Source organism: Streptopelia decaocto (genome assembly GCF_964273445.1).
Source record: "Streptopelia decaocto genome assembly, chromosome: 6".
NCBI classification, from domain to species: domain Eukaryota; kingdom Metazoa; phylum Chordata; class Aves; order Columbiformes; family Columbidae; genus Streptopelia; species Streptopelia decaocto.
The window spans coordinates 61,559,273-61,583,597 of record NC_138660.1 but is presented as its reverse complement, the minus strand read 5'-3'; the positions used below and the strand labels follow the sequence as shown (position 1 = coordinate 61,583,597).

Here is a 24,325-nt window from a genome sequence, read left to right as displayed (position 1 = left end):
TGACACCCCCGCAATATTTCACCTGAAACCCCTTGAGAAAGGAAGCCAGGAAGCAGCTGAAAAAGAGACCGGTTCACTGTGAGAAATGTAAACCTCTCAGACAGTGTTACGGCCCCGAATCCAACAGCTCATAAATAAAGTCGGGTTACTCCATAATATTAAACCAAAAGTGGCTTCAGTTGCCGCGCTCTCAGCAGCTGTCAGCTTTTATCTAAATTTGTGTTTGGAAAGTTATTTCATAGTTAGTAACCACTTTATAAGATGAATAAAACCCACGGCTTTTAAGCAATACAAGATCTGTTAATTCCCATTTTTGACGAGACACTTGCTGTATTATCCAAGTAACACGCTGCCTTTGTTCTCAAAACCAGTCATTGCTAATTAGCATCAACCATTTTGGATGTAGCTTTGTGTCAACTTACTACAAATAGTTTCAAATAAATCTACACGAGAGAGAATTTCAAAATATGCCATCTCACAAGCAGCTTACAGAACATACAACATAATGTGGAACCTTCCATCTCTAGAATGCTAATTTAAATTTGCCTATAAAGCAGTAAATGAGCACCAGCAATGGGTAGGTAGCAATTTGGAGATTTTGAGTTAAGGACTAATTATGCAGTTGCTAAAATATTAAACTACTTGTCTCTACCATTAGTGCTAGCAAACACCAAGTAACCAAACAGGATTGAAGGAAGTTATTGGCTGGACGACCCCTCACTACTTAAACACAATCCCTTGATGTCAGGGTTCCAGGTACAAGGCGCATTACAAAGCGGTGAAGTAGCTGTCTGCACAGCTTGCTTATTGGATTTCTTTGAGGACACAGAGGGACAGTTTAGCTGCCAATGCTTTTTTCACCCTGCCCACATCACAGGCAGTGAAATTCAGTGAAAACATAAAGAGCTAAAAACATACAAGAAACAAATTTACACAATAGCAACCCATTCCTCCCTTTGCATCTTGGTGCCGATGTACCATCACCCCACGCTTTCAAATTCAGACTGTTTCGTTTAGCTACACCCTCTGATTTAGTTTGTGTGCTGTTCACAGAGGGTGTCCCTGTAAACGGGGAAGTAACCCCAGCCGAGCCTCAGACTTTTTGCTGTTAAGTAGTCTCGGTATTAAAAATTCTGAGGTTGTGTAATACAGTTGGATAACACATCTTTAACACCAGTGGATGAAACAAGTTGCAAAACCAAGTAATTTGTTTTCCTTTGAAAAAACATCAATATACTTTCACTTCTGAAAAGTGGCAATCCATTTTGCAGTAAGCAGCCACTAACAGTATTTTAAAATAATCTGACAACCCTATGCGTGGGCATCACATCTTGATGATTCTGCAATGAAATAATCCTGTGTACATTTGTGGACTGAACCCTGAATAACAACTTCAAGTGTTGCTGCTCTTGGAGCACTTCCTGGAAGAGCTGCAGAAGAGAGAGCCCATCCCTTCTACAGGCTACTTCATAGAACAGCTATAAAACAATCCCATTTATATTTGTAAAAGTTGATCTTTCATCCTATTTCTGTAGAGCAACACATAGTTGTGGGCAGAGTGGAGGAATTAAAAAATCCTTCTTCCTGAAGAAAACTCAAAAGGATGCTAAGTCTAACATATTCAACTAAAACATGGTATTAGAAGTCTGATTTTTAAGGATCTCTGCCACTAGTTCTGAAAGTTTTGACTGCGAGACAAGATATTGCTCAGAAGGAAATTTGTTTCAAGAATCCAAATCTTCTGGAAGAAGCTTTTAAGTACAGATTATTAAAATGATGACAGTTATAGTTACAAGTTGCAAGGAAAAGACAATAGGAAAGGAGACAGAAATACAGCTTGATAACATTCACAGAAAGGTAACTCAGAGACAGCTGAAAAGTCTTCACTAAAAATAGGAAGAGCAGAAAACTAATTCTAACCACTTAAGTCTCATTATATGTTCTATTCAATACCCAGATGCCTTTAATCCTAGGACAGAAAACCAAATTAAACCAGTATCACTGGTATCTTCTGCATAGCACTCTTCATGCCACAACATCTAAAATCAGTACCTTTTGTTTAGAAATTTCAGTCAATGTACATCTTTGCAACGTTACATCATTTAAAGGGACTAATTCACCTTACTTTGCAAGTTACTAGAAGACTTTCAGCAAAATAAGTTAAAAACCAGCAAAACCAGGAGAAAACGCACACAAGATGTTCTAATGAAATGCTGAAAGTTCAACCAACCTGTCTGCTGTCCGGGCTGTGCCAACGGCTGCGTTTGCTGGGTGTTGTAATGGACAGAAACAGGGCGGTATTGGGGACTGGAGTGCGGATACTGGTTGGGGGCACAATAACAAGCTGGCATCTGAAAACGAGCAACAAGTGAAGGTTCACTACTTGTAAGTTTATAGGAGGCAGATATCTAAATGCAAAAAGAATCATGAAAGATGAATGCAAAACTTATTAAAAGGTGCAACTAATGTTAAGTGGTTTAGCAATTAAAAATACTTATACTACATAATTTCCCCCCTTTAACAGATGATTTCTTCTACTTTTTCACTGTAGAAGTAACAATTCCCAATTTCTACAAACACTAGAAAACTATGCAGAACATGAGTTTTACCAGCTACAGTAAACAGGAAAAGCTGGGTGATTATTCCTCCTCAAGTACACTGAAGTCTTCCATTTCAGAACACATAAGCCAGAAAAAAAACACCCAACCCCAGAATAAACGCACACAGCAGCAATTTCACACCATAGAATAAGCTCATTAATAGAACAGCATGATCCGTTTTTAAATTTAGCTGTTGGGAGGATGGAAACAGAGCCGCTGTACCTGTGGTACAGGTTGCTGCATATATCCCTGCTGCTGGAGTACTTGCTGGTTGACAGGGTGGCCAGATGTGGAGTAGCCTGGAGCAGACACGGGCTGGGCCGAGGGCGCAGCTGGAGCAGCTGTGATGATGTAACCCGGCTGCTGTGGGGGCTGCAGGACCACAGTGGACTGGAACAGAGCACTGGGAGCTTCGGCTGGATCTGCAGGTGGCTGGCGGGCAAGACTCATATGGCTAAACTGCGATCCTAGGTTGTCTTGCTGTAATAGTTAAAAAAAAAAAGGAAAATTACATTCACAAATGCACGTTCAAGAAAAAAAAAGCATAGCCAAATATCTCAGTAAGTTTCAGATATGCACATCTCAAATTACTGTGCATTAGCAACAGGCAAAGAACAAAGGGAAAGAATGAGAGGGAACACAGTGGTAAATCATCTTCAGGGCTGACAGCAGGAGAGAACATCCCCACTGAGACATTTCACTGCAAATACTCAGTTTTTGGATTACATCTGCCTCTGTCTACCTATTGTAAGAGTTCAATTGTGAAAAATGAAGTGAGAATTTTTGTCACTAACATTTTCTGATTGGACTCCAAAGCTTGAGTGAAAACATCTAACCCCAGTTAAAACAGCAGAAGGCATTAGTATTGCTAAGTAATTTTTGGTTTTAAGAGTTTAAGTTAATAAGGCTGTAATCCTGAACAACAAGGTACATTCCTCTAACTTGGTACTAGACTAGGTGCAAGGATTAATTTATTTTAGCCTGAAATCGAGTAACAGCTGCAAGTAACGTGCTCTAGTGGTTTCCTACTGTCTGTATTTTATTAACATCTGAAACTATGGTGCTGATTGCACTGGATACTGCAGGAGTCCTGCAAAATTTTCAGCTTCTATTACTGTAACCTCAAGCTCCTTTTCTTTACAGGCAACTTAGCATCAAATAATCAACATCCTGGAAATCAGAAGTGATCACTAGTATTGTGGTTTTTTGCTGAACAAAAGATTTGTTTCACTCTTCAAAAGTGGACTCGCCAAACATGGAAAAACATCAAAAATATTTTGAGACCACCTGATCTTCTCTTAGATCATCCTGAAGAACAGAGAAGTTAATCAAGAAAGAGTAAGAGCAAGCTGTCATTTACTGATTGGCTATGTTCAAATCTTATGGTGAATTTTTAGAGTTTCCAGGCTAAAGATATTCTTAGTTACCACTGGAAATATGAATTTGCATTTCAAACTTTATTTAGAATACTTCTGCAGCTTACAAAAAGCCTTATTTACATTAGATTAACAATCTAACTTTGCCTTTGGCATTTCACTCTTTAATGATGCCTATTAACACAAATATAATGCTCTTCTATGTTGGATTTTACGTTCTGCTTCTCATAATACCCAGTTTAGAGAGGAGATACCATCAGTCCTTTTCACTGTGTTACCTAAGTTACCATCAGCAGGAATAAATTTTTGAAACTGCCAGCCTACTTAGTATTTGAACCCATTTCCTGAATGTGAACCACTTTGAAATTACTATAAACCCAGAAGAAGTTTCATTTTCGACTTTAACAACCATGTACCTAATGACGATTGTCAATCATGGCATAGTGACACCTCAACTAGCTGCTGCTAACAGCAATTTAGTCATATGCTAAACTTGCATAGGAAGCTCACACTGGTTGATTAACCATTCTCATTTCATTCCTAAGGAGGTAAGTTACAGTGACTGCAGGTCACAGGTATTCAAACAATAAAATAACATGAGAAACAACATCGCTAAAAAACCCACCACCCTCCACAAAGTGCAGTTCCTTTTAGAATTCTATACCTAAAGTACAAACAACAGTTACAATATAGTTTTAATTATATGCAAGCTATCAAGTTCAGATCAATCTGTACCTATTATTAGAAGACATTTCTGACTAATGTTGAAAATAGTAACAAAATAAAAACCCTGAATACATATTAAAATAGCTGTTGTATAACATCGTGGTGGCTTAACCAGTGCCCACCAAGCTGCTCTATCACTTTCCCATCCATAGCAATATGGGGGAGAAAATGTATTATGGTTCAGTAGAAGAAAGAACAGACAAAGAAATAAGAAAGGATGGAAGGACGTTAATCTAGAGACATAAAAAGGTACTGACTGGTTAACAAAACAATAGCACTGAAAAACTGTTCCTTTACAAAGGGAAATAATATATATCTAAATACCTAAATATAAAGATATATGGATATAGCCTCAACTGTATACATTTCTGCTGAACTTGAAATAAACACGTTAAAATCTCAGGAACTATTTTCCCCCACTCAGGTAATACTTGACGGGGATTGAAAAGCTAGCCAGTCATGACACTGGTATCGCACACCACATACAAACAACCAAGCAAAGGTCAGCACCCACTAAAGATTAACCCGTGCAGAGAGGAGATGAACAGAAGATGTAATACCACAGAATATTGCTGTGTAGAGGAGACTGGCAGGAGCGGGGGTGGATAAGAGACTGCAGAGTACTGAACAGGCTGGGAAGAAGGCTGCAGAGGCCGCATAGGCTGAAGAAATAACAGGTTTATAAAAATGGTTAACATCAGAGTAAGAGAAGCAAAACCAAAGTCAAAGTCTTGTAACAGGAAAAAAGGCAACTATGCCCTATTATCAGAAATAGAATGGATATTTTAAGCTAAAGACTGCCTAGAATTAAAATGAAAGTAATTTTCAATATCTCAGTCTCCCAGCAGAAACACATTTCCCTTATTTGTTATATGTTATAATAGCTATAAGTTAGCAAATTGCTTCTGTTAAACATTTAGTGTTTCTTTTAGAGGATTTTTTTTGAAACTATAAAATAAAAACTAATGTGCATTTTAAAGTCAAGTTGTTTCAAAGCATCTAAACGCAGAGTGAATTTACTACCAACCATAGCTTAAAACATATAACTTTCACTTATTCAACAATACTCAAATATTTTCTCTAGATTGTGGTTATTTGAACATCAGAGAGGTATCACAGCTGATAATAATTTTGTCAGGTTCAACTCCATTTTCCATGGAGAAGGCAAGCATAGAAGTGGTAAAGAATTTGTGAAGAAAACTGCAAATACCACATGCAGACTTCTATACACTAGACAGGGAGAAAGGGCACAAAGGAGCCTTTTTCAAAAGAGACCATCTCTGCTGTGGTATACGCAGGTATCCTCAACAGAAGACTCAAGCCAGAGGAAACGAACAAAGATAAAGGTTTAGATTAAGTTCTATAAATAACTTGTTGATAAAATTTGAGAGCAATTTGAAAAACACCGCAGGAGACAATAACCAGTAGCTTGGTGCCCCACTTCTCCTGCCCATACACACTCTTTGCCTTTCCTTTCTCCAAGGGCTGAGTTCATCTTTAATCTGGCCTATTTTACTAAGTTCCTCTTATATCAGATGAAATGGATAAAATACATCCTGTTCTGCAGCGTGCAGTTTTGAGTAGAGTAAGCCAAAGTGCTACTGAAAGAGGTGTTTGTAATCTACCAGTCGTAAGCTACCTCTTTTGTGCCGTAACTACTGCTTGTGCAGTACAACCCAAGAATGCATCTGCCTAAAAAATAACCTCGAGACAAGGAAACAAAGATTTCAGTTGGATCTGCTCTCTTCCCAGGTTGCTGTGTGACTGTGAATGCGGGGGTAACCACACGCTGTGACTCTTAAGAAGACAGAACCTCTTGATACACCAAAACGCTTTCATATTCATACGTTTTTTATATTTTTAATAAAAGGCTGCCTACAATATTTGCTTATTAGTAGAACTGATAGTTCTGAGGACTGTGGGGAAAAAAAAATCCAGTTCCCCATATCTAGGCAGCTATTACTTATGCTTCAACAGAACAAACCTCCTGATCCCTTGTTATCAGACACCAACTTGACAGTCAGGGGTACAAGCACCACGTGTTTGACATGTGCACCTGTGAGAGGACGTGATTCGCTGCTGGCGGCTGTGGAGGCGGCGCGGGAAGAGGCGGCTGTTGCGCAGGTCCAGGCACTTGGGTCCTACCAGGTTGCTGAGGCATGGGAGGGTTGTACACGACTGGAGTGCCATCTGGGTTGAGGAATGGCTGACCTGAGAGGTGGGAAAAGGACACACACAACCCAATGGCAGACAGCTGCATCGTCCAGCTTTGGGGAAAAGAACAACACGTGTTTATAGCAGGTAAAACAAAATTTGAAATTTAATCAAACTGGTTTATATGACAGATTTACGCCAAATACCCACAACTATATTTATAACAGCAATGACTACACAGGCACCATTTGACAAACTACAGGCAGTTAAAAACCAAAACAATTAAACAAAACCACCCTGTCTTTACTTAATAAACACAGATATATATCCTGCCTATCTTGAAAACTCATTTTTAATAAAGTGGATTGAAAAAGGCAGGAATAATAAAGGAAAATCCTACTAAAATACTATTTTAAGGACCTTTTAGAAGGCAATTAAATGAATGTCCTTTAATCAGTTTGAACAACAACCAGAACACAGGAGAGCTTAAAGACAGATATTTTTAAAAATACATGAAAAACAATAGTTGCGATGGTACTCCCACAACTGCTAATGAGATCACTGTTAAGACTCTCTTCAGTTTATCTGGACCTATTCATAGATTAATTGGCTTTTAGCTTTCAAATGAAATAATGTAGTATTACTTTAATATTCAATAGTTTGCAACTTCAATATTACAGCAGTGGACTAATAAAAGACAATTAAAAAATAAACTACTTAAAAGCAAATTATAAAGAAACAGTGATTTATTTTAGTGCCTGGATTGGGAAAAACCAAAGCAAAGCAAAGGAACAACAGATGAGTTGGCAAGGACCTGAGTCTAGCTGCTTAATGACCAATGTTTTACATTGGCTTGTTTTGGTGCTTAAGGTCCAAATACTGATGTAAATTTGTATCTCTTCCTATATAAATATTTTGTTGTCTGAGAATCTTTCCAGAAAGGTATAAAGTGACACTAAAGCCTTTGCACCCTAGCTGGGGTCCTGTCAGACTAATGCTCCTTCAGAATTCTTTGTCCCATCAGATTTAAGTGTAACTGGCCAACTTAAAAGTGTAAAAGTTACTGACAAGAGGACTGAGGCAATTAATGCACGAGAGAGACAGGAAGCATGAACAGACTTGCTATATTCAACTTAATAGGTTTCTCCTTATTGCTCAAGAATTGGGAATGTTCCCATAAACAGGGAGTCAGATTTTCTCATTTCCTTCTGCCACTTTCTGGTAATCACTGGAGCTTAACTTGTTTCCTGTAGTGGCTCAATAAGAACTAATTACTGTCTTCAGGTACTGGGAGGAATGACTCTGCTGACCCAAGGTCACCAGATCCTGTCAGAAATGCTGAAAAACCAACCTATGTTGTTTGTTCTTTTTTTTTTTTGAACTCAGGCTGTCATTTGGAACAATAAAGTCAGATGAACAGTTACAGAATATGATTATTCAAGTACATTATAAGTTTAAATTTTTTCTGAACCTAGGTATTTCTTGTTCTGGAAGTGTACTTTATCTTCTGTTAGACACTCATTAGATATTAACATAATCTTCTGTTACGAAAGACCATTACTGACTGGTTTACCTACATGAAAAATGGATAAAACAGGAAGAATCACAATTGGAAATCAAGCTAATTTTAATGAATATGAAAGACAGTCAAGTCTAAAATTTTGCTGCCTTATCTGAGGAAGGTGCAAGTACAAGATGCTTTCAGATGAAAACCTTTCACAATCACATTTATTTCTCTGCCCTTTCCTGTTGTGTGGAAGCGCCATCAGTAGAACAGGGAAAATGACCAACAGTACAGGAGGAAGAAAGTGACACTAAGCACATGCCAAATGTTGACAAGCACATAACTGAAATGAAGATGACTCAAACCTGCTCTTTTTAAATGAAAAAACTGTGTCATGTTTTATATGAAATCAATTTGAAGCTGATAGTATCATTTCAGCACCTGCAATATCTGTTTTGCTGTGTAGTAACTCCAAAAATTTCAGTAGTTGTGCTACAAACTCATAATATAAAAAAATGACAGCAAACATTCTTCTTATTTCATGCAGAGTACAAAGTACTCTAGTGTGGGTAAACACTAAACCTGCTCATTTTTCTAGCAAAACTTGTTCACTAATCATCATATTTGTCTTCAGATGGTCAACACACACAATGGAAAATTCATGGAGAAGATGAACAACTATCACAATACAACTAGAAAACCTCAGTCAATAGTGCCCTTGTCCAGAACCCAGATCTAAGGTGGGAAATACAACCTCCTCCAAATCCAGCAGCTAGCTACTGGATGCTACAGCTAGTCAGTTGTAACCAATTTTTTAGCAGGCTTGGCTAAAACTATTTGTTCATACAGTAAGGCATAAGAGAAACGTTAGGTAGCGTATCAATATACAGAATCATTAATTTTAAAAAAATACAACAACAATTTATTTGTTATAAGGAAAAAAAGAGAAGTGTATCTATTTCAGTGTTCAACCTTTTAGTTATAAAAGATAAATAATTTTATAACTGATCATTTTAACAAGCCTAGCAGGAAAAATTTAGTTTAAAACATCATGTGCAGTTATATTCAAACATAAAAAGCCCACCTACAGAATGATGGGAAATATATCTTGGAAGTATTTCCTTTTTTACAAGGAAAACAAGTCTTTAAACTAAAATTAAAATATATCAGTTTTTCGAAGATTACAATGTGTTGCATAAAAGGTAAATTAAAATTTTCAGGGTTTATTAACTTCTGCAATAAAGTAGAATTTTGCCCAGAGAGCACTAACCAGTCATTTAATCCAGACAAGTCATTACACATCTTGCATCTACATTATGAAATGCCCATTTCCTACTACTTACTAAAAATACCAGTATTGACCAATTACTCCAACACTGATTTAATCCTGTTTTATCCTGACAAACAGAGTTTAGAAACAGCATGAAATCTCATGCTCATTTCTTTCAGTGTCATGAGTATAGAGATACAAGAATATGTTGCAATGAACAAAATGATGATAAATTCATTCAAGTCAATATGAATACTTCCTCAGGCTCTCCTCTCACTGAAACTGTTTTATAGTAGCACTAAGACAGACTTTCCCTCACCCGAAAAAAAGCCAAAGCAATTAAGTTATTCTATGTTCTGGATAATAAATCATAAGATTTTCATGTTTTGTGCAAGTCACTCATTAGAATATTACATAAGTTAAAATTCTAGAAGAGAAAATTGAATTTACTTATTGTTTTGATCCTAGAGCCATACTTTCTTTTTAAATTAAGTGCACTGAACAAACACAACCACAGGAAAAAAAAAAAAAAAAACAAAAAGGAGAAAAAGAAAGGACAATACTGACATTCAGCCTTATGTAAACACTCGTGCATTTTTCTCCAAGATCTCAATCATAAGGAAAACATCCACAAGCGCGTACCAACCTGTTTGCGGGTTGATCAGCACGCTGCCAGGCGGTATGCCTGCCGCTTCCAAGGGAAGCAAAAAGAAGCTAGTGCTAGGAGGTGCCACTTGCCCGCTTATGCCACCATCAAAGGAAAGAGAGTTACTAGAGCTGGCGGTGGGGTAGGCGGCCGGCGTGCCGTGAGAGGGCTGGCTTAGAGCTGGCACTGGAAGAGGCTGCTGGGTGTGAGAAAGAGAACCCGTGGATGACCCTACACTACTAGAAGACTCTGAACCTAGGAAAGGAGTAACGAGAAATTGTTTTTACCTCGAGACAGAAACATCACGATCGCTTAAAATATATACTTGTAAATGCGTACCCTTAAAGCTCAGCGTTAAGTACATTTTCAAACAGTGGCCTTTTCAATGAATTCCCCCTTCATCTCCCCTCGAATACCATTACGAGATCCTTCTGTGAACCAAGGGTCAGTTCAGCACTGCTTTGCACTGTCAAGTGAGGCTTTCATATCTAGCTCCAGTTTTCTGGACCAAAAATCCATTCCTGTACCTATGCACATGTGTGGATGTTCAGTTCATCCACAATTTAAGCGCTTGGTCACTTACTCCAAAGCAGTGCGTGCACATGTATTAATGGGATACACCAGAGCAATTGCACACATGCAGGCCATGGAGTAGCACAGGGGCAGTGGGCCCCATGTCCCTTCAGGTACACTGGCTAAATTCACCTGCTCTGTAGACGTGGCCAGCATGCAAGCAACGATCTTGATAATTTTTTTCTCCACTAACAGATGTCAGATCTTCTCTGACTCACCTGCTGGACAAACTACAGAATACTAAAACAAAAAACCCAAACAAAACTGTGTTGTTTCATTTGGTTTTTTTCCCCTCCGCTCACATTTTTCAGACTGAAATCACAAATACAGTTGCAAAAAGTGCTGGTAATATGGTAGCTTTAGCCTAGTTTTAGGCAACAATTTGAAGTTCAAAAGGAATATGAAATAACTGCTTGAAAACAATAATCCTTGTACAGATATGAATGACTATAAACATTGCAAGGCAGTGGAGAACCAGACCCTGATCTTTCTGAAAGCCAAGGCATGCAGCTCAAAGCAATACTCCAAGAGTCTGTAGAACTGCCCTGTTCCTAGATCACTGTATACCTAGATCTCTAGGTAAACAGTTTATTAGACTTTTTTTAAGTCTTCGCTATGGCATTTGCAGTACTTGGAGACAGAATAAGGTTGTTTAATTTAAGAACTCTTCATCAGCAGCCTCTATACAATCCAGAAGAGAAAGTAAGACTCAAAAAGGGCTGTGATGAAATGTATCTACTGTTTGAAGTTACTCTGCAGCCCTTCATAAAAATTTCTAATTGCAACCCATGTGTGTATGAAAAGACAGGATAGCTTGAAGCATTTGCTGATGCTGTTTCCAGATGAAGTACAAAGCTTACAATTGTAAACTGAGCAAAACAGCATAACCCAGAATAACCCTTAAAACAATCTCCCCCTGACCAGAGTTACTTTGATTAGATTTCTTCACAAGTGTACCCACTTCTAGATTATGTAGAGAAATTAAGTTTAAGCCACCAGAATTAAAGCCAATTACATCCTTGGGCAAAATGAACAAGCAAATCCAATCTCAACACATGCAAAATCACCACAACCTGTAACCGCAGTGAAGCAACCACCTCACAATAAGTATTCCAGACTCTGAATGTTAACTCTCAGAATGTCAAAATAAAGTTTCCAGTGAAATGTTAAGAATGCATTTATGGGGTTTTTTTTTTCAATTTAGAAAACAAGTATTTCTAAGAATGTATTTTATATATATGCTATTGTCAGGTTGTAGTTTCTTTCCAAGCTGTGCCAAATAGTGTTACTACATTGCTAAATGTGATGGCACAATTTTACAGCATATGCAGAAGTACCTTGGAATGTATTTTTTTTTAATACAAGTATACAACAGACAAACAGAATTGGTAATTGTTCTCCTGCATCAAGATATAGAAGCATGGTGATAACCTATAAGGAAGACAGTGGTGCTTTAAGGGAAAGGAAAAATTTAAGCAAATCCTCAATTGAGAGAAGTTTTATAAGTAAGATGAAAGCCAAGCATAATATAGGCAAGCAATAATATTCTGCTTTTTTTACAGTTCTACTTCAAATTCTGAAGTAGTGCGTCCATGTACTACAAGCCTCAAGTTCTCCACAACCAAGATTATCTATTGGATCAAATTATGTTGGCATTTAGAATACAAATATGTACTAAATTTCATTTTTGACCCACAGAAGATTTACATCCATATTTTGAGATTCTGTTTTGACATTAACTACAAGTTAACACATCTTTGAAACCCAGACTCTTATGAGTATTTCCCCCCAACATTTCTGAATCTTAAACAATAGACTTTGTTCCACTGACCTGATTTTTCAGCAATTTAATAAGTAAGTATGCTTTTTTAGCCATATTAATTTCAATTTAACAAAGGCACTGAAAGATAACACAATAAATATAGCTAAAAATTCATAGGCTTTAATGCTGTTTTTTCCTAGCTAGTAGGACAGCAGCACAAGGACTGCACAATGCAGCTTTGTCACACTGAAACTGGAGAGCTGAACTCTAAAGTTTTATTTTGCATAAAGCACTTATGTGGACAAATGTTTCCAAATCCTTTAAGGTGAAATGCATTTATAGATTAACGCCATGTATAATGCACTTTAAATCTCTACTTCAAAGTCAGACTTTGTTTCATTTGCTATCTGAGTTCTAGCTCTCCAAGGCAGTTCTGCGCTATAGAGCCAGGTCTGTAGTCACCCCATGTCTGCAGCACCCACTGCACCCAGAGGGAGCTGCACACACCGAGCACCTACACGACCGAGGCCCCTACCTATGTACACACCTGCAATACGCACCAAGCACCAAACCATCGCTGCTACGGAACTACGTATTTGTACGGATGTTATTATACCTGTTTTGGACAGCCTGCCTGTGCTTTTGCTGCTTCCGGAGCTGTCTCCTCTCGTCAGCACGGATATCCCGCTGAAGCTGCTGGCTTTGGTCACTGCTGGCTTCAGGTTGCGGAGGGAGCTGTCAGAGTCCGTGCTGCTCCAGGGACGGGGTTCACAGTACTTCAGCTCAGTCTCGGTACTGCTCTGATGGCTGTTGGCTGACCTCCCTGATGCTTCCTTATTGATTCTGTAAGTTATACACTAAACTTTTAGCACAAGCATCAACTACAAAATAAGGAAAATTAAAAAAAAAAAAAAAAAAGCACATGCAAAATACTTCAGGATGTTATTTTGTTTTAAAGAAAGCATCAAATACCTAAGTATCTGTCGTCTTTGTTGTGTACTATTAGTTTCTTCTTCCTGGATTCTGTTGACATTTTAATAAGATAGCTTAATATTTATTAAGAAAATAGGAAAATGAAACAGAATTAGACTGCAAATTTTCTTACCTTTTATCAGTGAAATAATTCTCTTGGGAACACAGGGACTGAAGGGCAAAGAAGTGTAGAAATTAATATGAATGGCATCTAGAACCCCTACTACAGAGCAGTAACAAAATGTTGCAATTTGGAATCTTTTGTATTCTACATGGACTTTCACAGCATCCTCTTTGTATTAAACTGCCTGAAAACAACCTCTTTGGTGGATGATTTCCGCAGTATGAAAAAAAGACAAGACAATACTAGAAGGCCCATCTGCAGGAAATAAAAGTTCACATTAGAACAGTTACAATGCCACCCATTTTGTTTCTATCAGGATTTTTCTGAAGTTACAATTCTTCCACTGGGCCTTCGCTGCCTTATGCAACTTCCAGCTGCTGTACGACCTCACAAGTCCGTCACCACCACCTGAGTGGCCTTGTCTTCTGCTTGGAAGCGTGAAGTACAAGATGATGCTGCCTGCTGCAATAACTGTACTGAATTCTTTGGGTATAAGTACAATATACAGTAAAAAAGGCTATTATTAACTTCAATTATGTTGTCCTTGACTGTGACTTCTGACATTTGGTACAATAAATTCTTTCAAGTCACGGTACATTCTGAGAGTACAATACATGGTAAATGAGCACGCAAAAGGAAAAGAGAATTTTAGATCCAAAAGGCCATTCTTTTTGTTCGTAACTACGGTGAACAAAAAAGAACAAAGGCTTTTAGAAAATATTGGGCTGTAGCAAATTAGCCTCTCGGAGCTCATTATTCTCTCTTCAGAAGAAGGATCTGGTTTTGGATGTGTAAGAGCTATGAATAGATGTCAGAAAAAGTGGATTATTAGAAGTAATGCATATTTCTGAAGACATATTTGTTCTGTTTCACTCAATATAATTAAGTATTATCACTCCTTGTGATTGAATTATAGTTTACACTGTAGTCCTGCTTGAAAACTCCAATCAAGAGAGACTAAACTTCTGCATTTCTGACAGAAATTTCACATTTAGGAATGTAAATCACCTTATAGTGGTGACATAAGATGTGTTTGACATAGACACAAATGAGAAAACCCAATGGTTTAGATTTGGTTTAAATTTCGGGATTTTTTTGTTGCCTTCTTTTTAAAAAAATAATTATTGCTCTGGGTAAGGTTGCTTGAATTTCATACAGCAGTGATTAGAGAAAACAGAAGATTTCTCATTAACTTCAGTAGATTTAAAACTCACTCCAGCCACACTAATCATGTCTGTCTGCTCAGTCCCCTTCAGATTCTGTATAGAAAGTTTCCTGGGAAGAAGTATCTTTTAACAAAAACCACATGTGCGTGTATGTGTGTGAAGTATTCATACAAAAGATTTTCAAGGATTTTCTTTGATACATACATCTTGTGCAAATATTCTTTCTCTAGCTCTCTGATATTCTTCTTCACGTTCTTCTATGGATTTACTTCTTCTGTCATCTTTTAATCGTATTCTCATCTAAATTAAGTGATAGAGTGTCAACTTCTACAGGAAAACAGTATAAACACACAGTCAAATACAGCAAATGGAAGGAAATAATCCATACATATTTACCTGGTTGTCATCTTTGTCTAAACTAGAGTTATCTCTTTTAAGGATATACCGCTTCTGGAAATCATCACTCTTCTCATCCTTTATATGCTCACAAAACTTTTGGTCAGGTCTATGAAAAGTCATTAGAAAGAAAAGATTTATGCCTCTGTAGATATATATATATATTCACACATATATACCATATGTACCATACACAGTGGAACAAACGGAAATATTCCCAAGATTAATGTTAAATATACTTAAAATTCTGATGGAAGTGATAGATTTTGGTTGTCCAGGCAATGCAAAAGGTACCAAAAATGCAAGATGATGTGTTCCCCTGACAAGTCCTGTTGGACAAGACATAACAAACCTGCTTTTAAAAATCTCTTCCTCTTTCAAAGCTTTTGCTTCCATTTTGAATTAAGGTGGCAAACAAACCACATACCCTTGGGGAATGAGAAGTGCTCCTGAATCCAGACTGGTGCCATGCAATGGGTATTGGGCATGCATGGAGGTGAAGAGAGCTGCTTTCTGCTAGAGCTGTAATACCTCAGAACTCATTTCAAGGGAAAACAGAAGAGAAGGAGATAGAGGAGAAAGCATTGCAACTGACAAACTTCTAAAAGAAAATGAAGTAGAAATAAGCGAGAGAAGAACAGTACAATGCAGGCAAGCAAGAGTTTCACAAGATCACAGTGAGAGGATGAAGCAACAGATTATATATTTTGTTTTGCTAATTTATGTACCTTGTGAAAGAAAATGAGATATTTTGCAAACTCTTGTTATTAAAAATAGATACCAAGCACCTAGACAATAAAACTACTACTATCATAAGAGAAGTTCTCAGACAATATTTGCCTAATAAAGGAGAAAATGTAGGTATTACTCTTCTCTATTTGTGTTTCTTTATTCAATACCCAGGACATCTCTTTCTATAAAGCAGCCAAGCCTAACTCTTAGTTACTGGATGCCCAAACATAATTAGCAGGCATTTCAGAGAACCTTTAGACTGTCTTACCTCTTTCTTTTAAAGGTCCCTGAATTTACTGCCCTGCAATCACCAACTTCCCACTCCATTGAGACGTCCCAGTATGCACTGGGTTGTCGATGTCAGTAACATCACTGATCAGCGATGGAGCCGGGAATCTGCCTATGAGGAAAAGGTAAGTTTGGTTTTATTCAACATGGAGCAGATCTCCAAGGTTTTCTTTCTAAATTCTTATTTTATATCCAAAGCGATTTAAAATAAGAATACTGAAAACATTAAGAATCTAAATGTCTGCAGGTTAGATGAAATGCCTGCTAATTAGTAACTACACCTATAGGGGGCTTCCAGAGGCCTTAAGCTATTTAAATACAGTCTAGGAAAAAAAAAAAAAAAAGGCATAAAAATTAGCTCTTAATAGCTATTATTCCATACTTGAGTGGCTAGACTAAAGCTTCAGTCTAGAGATGCTGGTAAATGCAAAGGCAACAGATTTGAAATGTATGGCTTTATAAGTCAATCTAGATAGAGAATGTATAGCCAAAGCAAAACCACATACATGAATAGCTAAGCTATTTAAAATATATTTAGGCTCTATATATGTTTCTAGACACTTTTGAGGAGGAAACTGTTTACTTAAGTGAAATTTGAGTGTGGTATATTACTTCAGTTCCACTGACTTTAAAATTAGGGTGGATAATTAGGGGTTTTTTTCTCCCAAAGCTATGGAGAGTATACATAGACACTGGGATTAGTATGCAGAAGCTGTGAACTCCTATTTGCATGTTTGAATCAGACAGTATTTAAAAACAAGTGTCAGATAAATGTTTAAAGTTAAAACTAGAAACTGAGTGGTGTAACTATACCAACACATTAGCCCTTCGACTTTCTGAGAGAGAATGAGGAAACAGAGCAAGTGCAGAGGACAGGGAGAACAGCCGGGTCCTTCAAATGAAAAGGCCAACTACCCATGGGGTTTGGAGCTGCTGTGGCCCCAATTCTACTTTTTTTGTCATATTGGATTTGCCATTGTGGTTTCTGCAAGAGCTCCCCAGCCCTCACAGTAAAGTAGCATTCCATGACTTGTTAACCTGGTTGACACTTCCACTGATGAGATGTTTTCCCTGCTACATTTATCTAGTAAGGCCATGTGAAACCTGTAAGCAACATTATTCCAACAAAACACTTTAATGCTTGAATTTCCCCAGCAGATTTTTTACAGTACAAAAGCCAAAGTTGTGCAAGTCTTGTCCCCTCCCTTCGCCAAATCAGATATGACCGTGTTCTAAGTTAAGGTCTGGTTCTGCTTTCCAAAAGCAACAAACCCCATACTTTGCTGGTATAAATAAACAGGTAAATAGGTGACGTAAATTCATATTTCATGGAAACAAAGTTAGCAATGCATCTCTGTGAGAAAAGCAAAAAAAATTCTTAACTTGAATATAATATCCTTTTTTCCTCAAAAAAGGTATAAGCATGAAACACATCACATTATTACATAGCACTGGAACACAAACAATAAAGATCTTCCAACTACCTCTCCTTGATGCATGGCTCCCAATGAGCAGACAGATCCCTGCAGATGCACCATCATTGCACATTGTATCCCAGGTGTTAAATCTACACATCGAAAAGTTTTTTCAAGACTTTCACACTTACATTCTTGTATTGCTAGTTTTATTTACTATGACTGCCTTCCCACTCTGGTCCACGTTGTGCTCTAATCCAAAGTAAGCAGCTACCCTGTGCAACAGCATTCTATGGTAAGATGTCATTGGGGGAAACTTTTTTCTTGGAACTCTGGAAGAAAGGAATAGTAGCTTTATTAAATAAACAGGAACACTCTTGAATTCTTTTTTTCCTATGAGAGTACAGTACTTACTCATTATTACCAATGAAATCTAAAATTTCCTGTTCTAATTTCAGCAGCGTCATTCTGTCCCTGAAAATAAAAACAGAGCAACTCACATATGAGACACTCCAATAACTGCAGCTGTATTCATCTTAAGAATACACAGATTAGATCTGTGATCAAGGGATGATGGCAGACTGTAAATAGGACCACAAGGTGTCATATGGCAGTATTTTTAGGACAAGGTATTCATTTTTCACTAAGATATATCTTATTGAACCTGCTTAGCAAAACATGCTATTCTCAGAAATCAGAATATAAGGATCCTCCAAGTAATCTCTGCCCAGTAGGCTCAAAGAAAAGTACAGTCACTAAGACAGTCTCAAGAAGAAGTGACAGGGTTGTTTCTTGTTGGTTAGCATAGTAAGAGGCCTGAAATGGCCATTGGTTATGAAGTACATCATGGGATCACTGAGACAGAGTGACAGATACTGATAACAGGAGGCACAGCTGCAACACATCAACAACCAAGTGCTTAAAAGCTGGCACACATCGCAATCTGATGCGGTATTAAGATGAAAAAGCTAAAATTCAAGTTGATAGAAACGAACGTTAGCTGAAACACCATAAACCAGAAGTTTTAAAAATGCTTAAGCCACTTCCCATAAATCATTAACATGTAATGAGATTAACTGTCCCATAGTTCATAATTCATACACATCAGGTAACTGAGCTTCCCAGTTACTGTGCCTGTCAATCCACAGTAGACCTTAACCTACAATTTCTTATTTTCATTGAGATGCTCTATGACTTCAAATAGGAACAAAGTTTGAGTCTAACAGAGGTTTGTGCTTTCTAATTTTACTCTATAGGACAAAATGGTGTTGGACCCTTATTACAGTTCATTTTACATGTTTTGCCAATAAAATGGAATCCCAATGCAATATCACATTGGAAATTGTAACTATAATATTAACAAATAACAAGTGAATCCAAAGAAGGGCCATGAAGATGCTCAGAGGGCTGGAGCACCTCTGCTGTGAGGACAGGCTGAGAGAGTTGGGGTTGTTCTGTCTGGAGAAGAGAAGGCTCTGGGCAGACCTTCTAGCAGCCTTCCAGTACCTAAAGGGGACATACAAGAAATCTGGAGAGGGACTTTTTACAAGGGCAGGTAGTGATAGGACAAGAGGTAATGGCTTTAAGCGAAAAGAGGGGAGATTTAGATGAGATACAAGAAAAAATTCTTCCCCATGAGGGTGCTGAGGCCCTGGCACAGGCTGCCCCACCCCTGGAAGTGTCCAAGGCTGGCTGGACAGAGCTTTGAGTGACCTGGTCTATTGGAAGGTGATGTTTCAGGTCCCTTCCAACCCAAACCATTCTATGATGCTATGAAATAGTAATGGAATAGCTTCTGCAACAGCAGCACAATTCCACCAAGCTAATTTCGTGCCTTGTATGTATGTATGTATGAAACTCCACTGAGGAAAAGAGCAAACAAGACAGACAGCAATGTGTGGCAAACCTCAGAGCAACAACCATGTCAACTCTGTTACTAACAAATGATGGACTTGAATTAGATCAGATTTGGTTTCTGATGTGCAGAGTGAAGATGTATATCTCTAAATATGGCTATATGATATAGCTTAATAAAAAGTGCCTTTGTCTATAAATTCAGTGGAAGGCAGATTAAAGTAAGAGAAGGCAGTTCAGTCTCTAACAAGCACACACCAAAAGAGTACAAGTTTTAGAGACATAGTATGAGAGTCCCTTCAGGGATGGAACTGCACACAGACGGAACTAATTAATTGCTTATTAAACATTAAAAGCTTTTAAAACATTTTGATGTCTTGAACCTCCATTCCATATAAACACACAAATTACAGTGGATTGGTGCTTCAGATAGCCTGTGCAACAAACACTCATCTGAAATAACCGGCATATGTTGTTAGACATGTAAGGTGGCGGTAAGGGGAATGGAAAGAAAACAAAAATCACAAACAGGTGGTGTTACATCTGAGGCAAAGATAAGAAAACCAGAAAAATTACATTACTGATGCTTACCTGGGATTGTTTTTTAATGTATTTACTAAAAATTCATGAAGATCTATACCAGTGGAATCTGTGTATTCTTGGCTGGAATCTAAGGGTGAGGTGGAAGAGAGAAAAATTACACTTTGAAAAAACTTTATATACAATTGTTTTACCATTATTGCTGAACATGGTATTTGTGGTACGTATAACTACTTGGCATGTTACTCCCAAAATTATACACTTCCATTTTCCAGGGAAAAAGAGTATTAAAGTGAAACCCTAACACTTGTCATTTTTAATTGAGCAGTCCATCCTTGCTTCAAAACTTTAAAAAAATCTAGATGCTATCAAAAGTAAAATAGATGAACAAACAAGAACATTTTCTGATCTTTATTCAACAGAAGTCAAACTGGTTGTCATTCTCACTTCAGTTTCACAAAACCTGTTACAAAGTCTAGGAATAAGATAATAACTTGTACTGAGTGGTAAAGTCAGTTTTCCAAAGAACACTTGGACACAACTGAGACAACACAATTGCTCTTGTGCTGGTCTGTGTAGCCAGATAGGCGAGAAAGGAAAAGCATTTGCTGAAGCCCTGAATGGACTATAACCCCTGGGACCAATTCCTTCTCCAGCCCAAAGATGTCTATTTGCTCCATTTGCTAAAATAAGTCATGTTTATGCAACGATGTCCTGGAAGCAAACTGCATTTTCTCCAAATATTCTTTATCTATACAGTACATTTAAAAATATAATGACAGATAGCAAACCTCTTGATAACATTTTTCTGGACAGTTTATCACTGGATTTTTCCTTTTCTGTTTCATCTTTTGCAGGCTTTTCTTCTTTTTCAAAAGACTGTGACAACTGGATCTGAATTTTCTCCTGTCAAAAGTAAAATTCAGTCATTCATGGAAATTACTGCAACCAATACCTGCAGGAGAACTGTTTTGTACTATATTACCTGCAAAAATAAAGAAGTAAAAGGAAAATTATTGCTTTCATGTTCTTTCTGATCTCATATGTACTTTTTGTGACCACAAAATGCAATTATTTACCAGCAAATCAAAAACTATAGAGAAGACATAGAAGGTGCCATTCACATTTTAGAATTTACATGCACTTCCAGGCCCTGAATGCTTATTCAAAATGAATTAGTATCTTATGTGATACAGATATGTAGATATTCCTGTTTTTCAGACGTTTAAGTTGTATGCAGCCTCTAAATTTTTAAGTAATGCATCATCTACAATGCTTTTTTCCCCATTCTTCACAGTTCTTGACTATAAAGTTTGTTTCAAGTTTCAATTTGGTTTATATTGAGACAAAAAAATAAAGCAAATGTTTCAATATAAGACAGATCAGCATTCCCAGATCCACAAAAAATGAAGTGTTTACAGTACAATATATCAAGGCAAAATTTGCAAACTGTACTGTCATTTAGGCTTAGATTCTTAACTGCCTGCCTCTTCTGACAGCAGCTTCGTGTGCCATCATCTCAAAATCTATGTTTTTACACAAGTAGGTGAACTGTTTCCCAAATACAGCAAAAAAGAGCTTCTCTTTGAAATTATAGTGACATAATGGTCCCCTAAATAGTGGAAGACTGTAATTTGTTTTTTGTGCTTCTTTAAGAAGCTTGTCAGTGAAGGACTAAAGCATTTCAGACAGCAAAGTGAGGAGATATGGGGAACGGAGACACCACCTGTCTGAATAACTCCAAGAGAGGAAAGCAAGGCGCTGTGAGAGCAAGACTTCCCTATTCCCTTTTATCCTGAACTCCCTCAAATGGCAATTTTGCTCCCCCGATGCCAACTGAATTGGTGTCATCTCCCTGACTTGAGAACATCTGATCCTCCCCAGCCCAAAGAACCTGCTCCTCATCCATCCTCGCCTGTGGCTCTTCTGTCCCACACCTAAACCTTTCCCATGCATGTCCTCATTCTTCCCTTGAATGCATTCCTACCCATACCCGGGCACCTGCTCTAAGCTTCTCTTGTGTCATTCCACAGACCTGATCTCATTCATGTGAGCTGACCAGAGTTAAATATAGTCAGGATTCACCAAGACCATTTCACATGCAAACACACGCTTGCACAAGCTGCAGGAACGCTCAGCCCTGCCCTGGCACCCAACCGCTCTCTCCCCCTTGCTCCCTTCAGAGCTGGGCTATGGAAACCCTGTACTAATGAGGTTATGGTAAAATCTAGGTTCAATAATGCATTTTTGGAGTAACAATTTTTTTTCAAATGAGAAAAAAAAAAGCCAATTGTTTTATCAGCTCTCCCTCTCATAATGATTTTTCCCTCACAATAAATGTTCTAATTAAACTTATTAATTCATATACACCTTGCAAAGCAGCATTACAACTGTGAAGATTTCTCACCTTTATGAGATTATTGACATCCAAGTCAAAAACCATTACCAATCACTAATAATGAACTCTTTCGTATAATTCTTTCCTAGTCTAGAGAATTCACTTGGCTACAAGCCATTGTCAAGGTTTACTGTCCAAAACAAATCTTTGCATTCCTTACTTCATAAACTTGAACATAATTCAAATGAAACATTTATTTGTCAATATAAAGTACACTGCACCTACTGTTCACTGTTCATAAGCTGCATTAACAGTTATTTGAAAAAGAAACATAGTTTATGTGTTACTAAGAAATTATTTCTGACTTGCATCCACCAATATGTTATTCTCCATTTTACAATAATACTCTGCAAAATGATCAGTAAATTAAGGAAATTATTATAGTCTGATTTTCCTTCTCTAGAAAATAGGTTGACTACATACTGTACACTTATCCAAAGTAAAAGCATCCAGCAATAGTCAAAGGATTTGACCAAGCAATCATTTTCATACTTCTTTCCCCAACGAGAGCTAAAAAAGGAACAGCCATCTGAACAGCCAGTTCTACTATCACCAATTCTACTTCGAAGTGTGATACAACAGAACTGTTTACCAAAGGGCACTTGCTTGTGATTTCATGCTATAAAAACTGTAGCGTCTAATTAAATATGACCTACTTAGAAAAAAAAAAAATCTTTTAACTTCTATTCCCTACAGTTCTCTTAATCCCATGCTGTTTGTGGTGGGTCTCTGCTGGCACACTGATTTAACAGACTCGTTGCTGTAATTCAGATACCTATCTGGAGTCCTCTTTGTAGCAGAAGGAATTGTCATCAAATCCCAATTAAAGAAAAAGCCAAATGAAAACAAAAACCCAATAAATTCATCCAGTGTAAAACACTTGAAAAAACATTAAGAGTCAGAAAACATTACAGAATATTATTCAAAGGCCCTACGTCCTGGGGTCTTGGCTTTTTACCAGCAATCTCTAAAACCAACAATAACCTGAAATTACACCAGCCAGTATAAACTAACATTACAGACTCTGGTCTTCTCCCCCCACCCCCCTTCCTACAGGTTGTTTTATTTTACCAAGGAAGAAAAACTTCAATCTTTTGTAGGTTTATATACTTGTTAGTATAACAGTAAGCCATTCACATGACAACAGCCCTTCCTTAAAGAGGGTTGAAAGAGATCATCCTTTGCTATTGTTCCTGCTTCATATTCAAGCATACAGAATATGAACACCCTAATATTTAGACAAAGGACAGCAAAAGAATAAAGAACTAGTGTATTTACAAAGATAGAAGATCACATAAAATAGTTATGTTCTTCCTCCTGCAATAAACTGATAGACTTGTACTTTCATAGGACCTTTTAGTAAAAGGTTGCCAGTGCTTTATAAACAACTAAGGCTTAAAAGTTTGTGAGCTCTTACCTAGGTTTCTCAGTAAGAAACAGTATCTTTTTTCATGTTGTAACTGTTGAAGAATTTATAAACAAGTATACCAGAAAATAAATTGATCTGCTTAAGACAATTTGTCTGGTCTGTCAACCTCTTTCATTACAGCTTTCTGAGGAGAAGAAGCCAGCAGTGACTTGCTAAGTGACTTCTATACCTGCATGTGCCCTGGAGTTTACTAAGACCTTGCTACAGGCTGCTCTACACACTGATAAACAGTCACAGGCAGGACTATAGAGTCATCCCAAAACTCACATCACTTCTTGGTTGAGTAACTATTTTTCATCCTATCAAGGCTAATGCTTTCTAACCATTAAAAACTGTGATTCTTCAAGCATTATCAGCAACTTTATCTTGAATTTATCGTGGAGGTTATTTGTGCTGCCAG

General features: G+C 37.5%; 1 protein-coding gene across 14 annotated transcripts in view; it reads right to left on the bottom strand.

Moving 5' to 3' along the window:
• Positions 1-24,325, bottom strand: part of R3HDM1 (R3H domain containing 1) — a 47,475-nt gene that overhangs the window by 12,111 nt on the left and 11,039 nt on the right. For 6 of the 14 annotated variants that reach the window (XM_082056524.1, XM_082056531.1, XM_082056537.1 and 3 more), the window contains 14 exons: positions 20,890-21,004; positions 20,150-20,228; positions 18,119-18,178; positions 17,896-18,036; positions 15,270-15,378; positions 15,078-15,173; positions 13,717-13,754; positions 13,584-13,634; positions 13,228-13,454; positions 10,277-10,531; positions 6,759-6,913; positions 5,263-5,364; positions 2,823-3,080; positions 2,231-2,351 (listed from right to left, as the gene is read on the bottom strand). In XM_082056524.1, the coding sequence (XP_081912650.1) occupies positions 2,231-2,351; positions 2,823-3,080; positions 5,263-5,364; positions 6,759-6,913; positions 10,277-10,531; positions 13,228-13,454; positions 13,584-13,634; positions 13,717-13,754; positions 15,078-15,173; positions 15,270-15,378; positions 17,896-18,036; positions 18,119-18,178; positions 20,150-20,228; positions 20,890-21,004 (1,807 nt within the window). Of the gene's footprint in view, positions 1-2,230; positions 2,352-2,822; positions 3,081-5,262; positions 5,365-6,758; positions 6,914-10,276; positions 10,532-13,227; positions 13,455-13,583; positions 13,635-13,716; positions 13,755-15,077; positions 15,174-15,269; positions 15,379-16,269; positions 16,402-17,895; positions 18,037-18,118; positions 18,179-20,149; positions 20,229-20,889; positions 21,005-24,325 lie in introns of those variants that run through there. The other 8 variants (XM_082056535.1, XM_082056526.1, XM_082056527.1 and 5 more) reach the window with 6 other exon arrangements.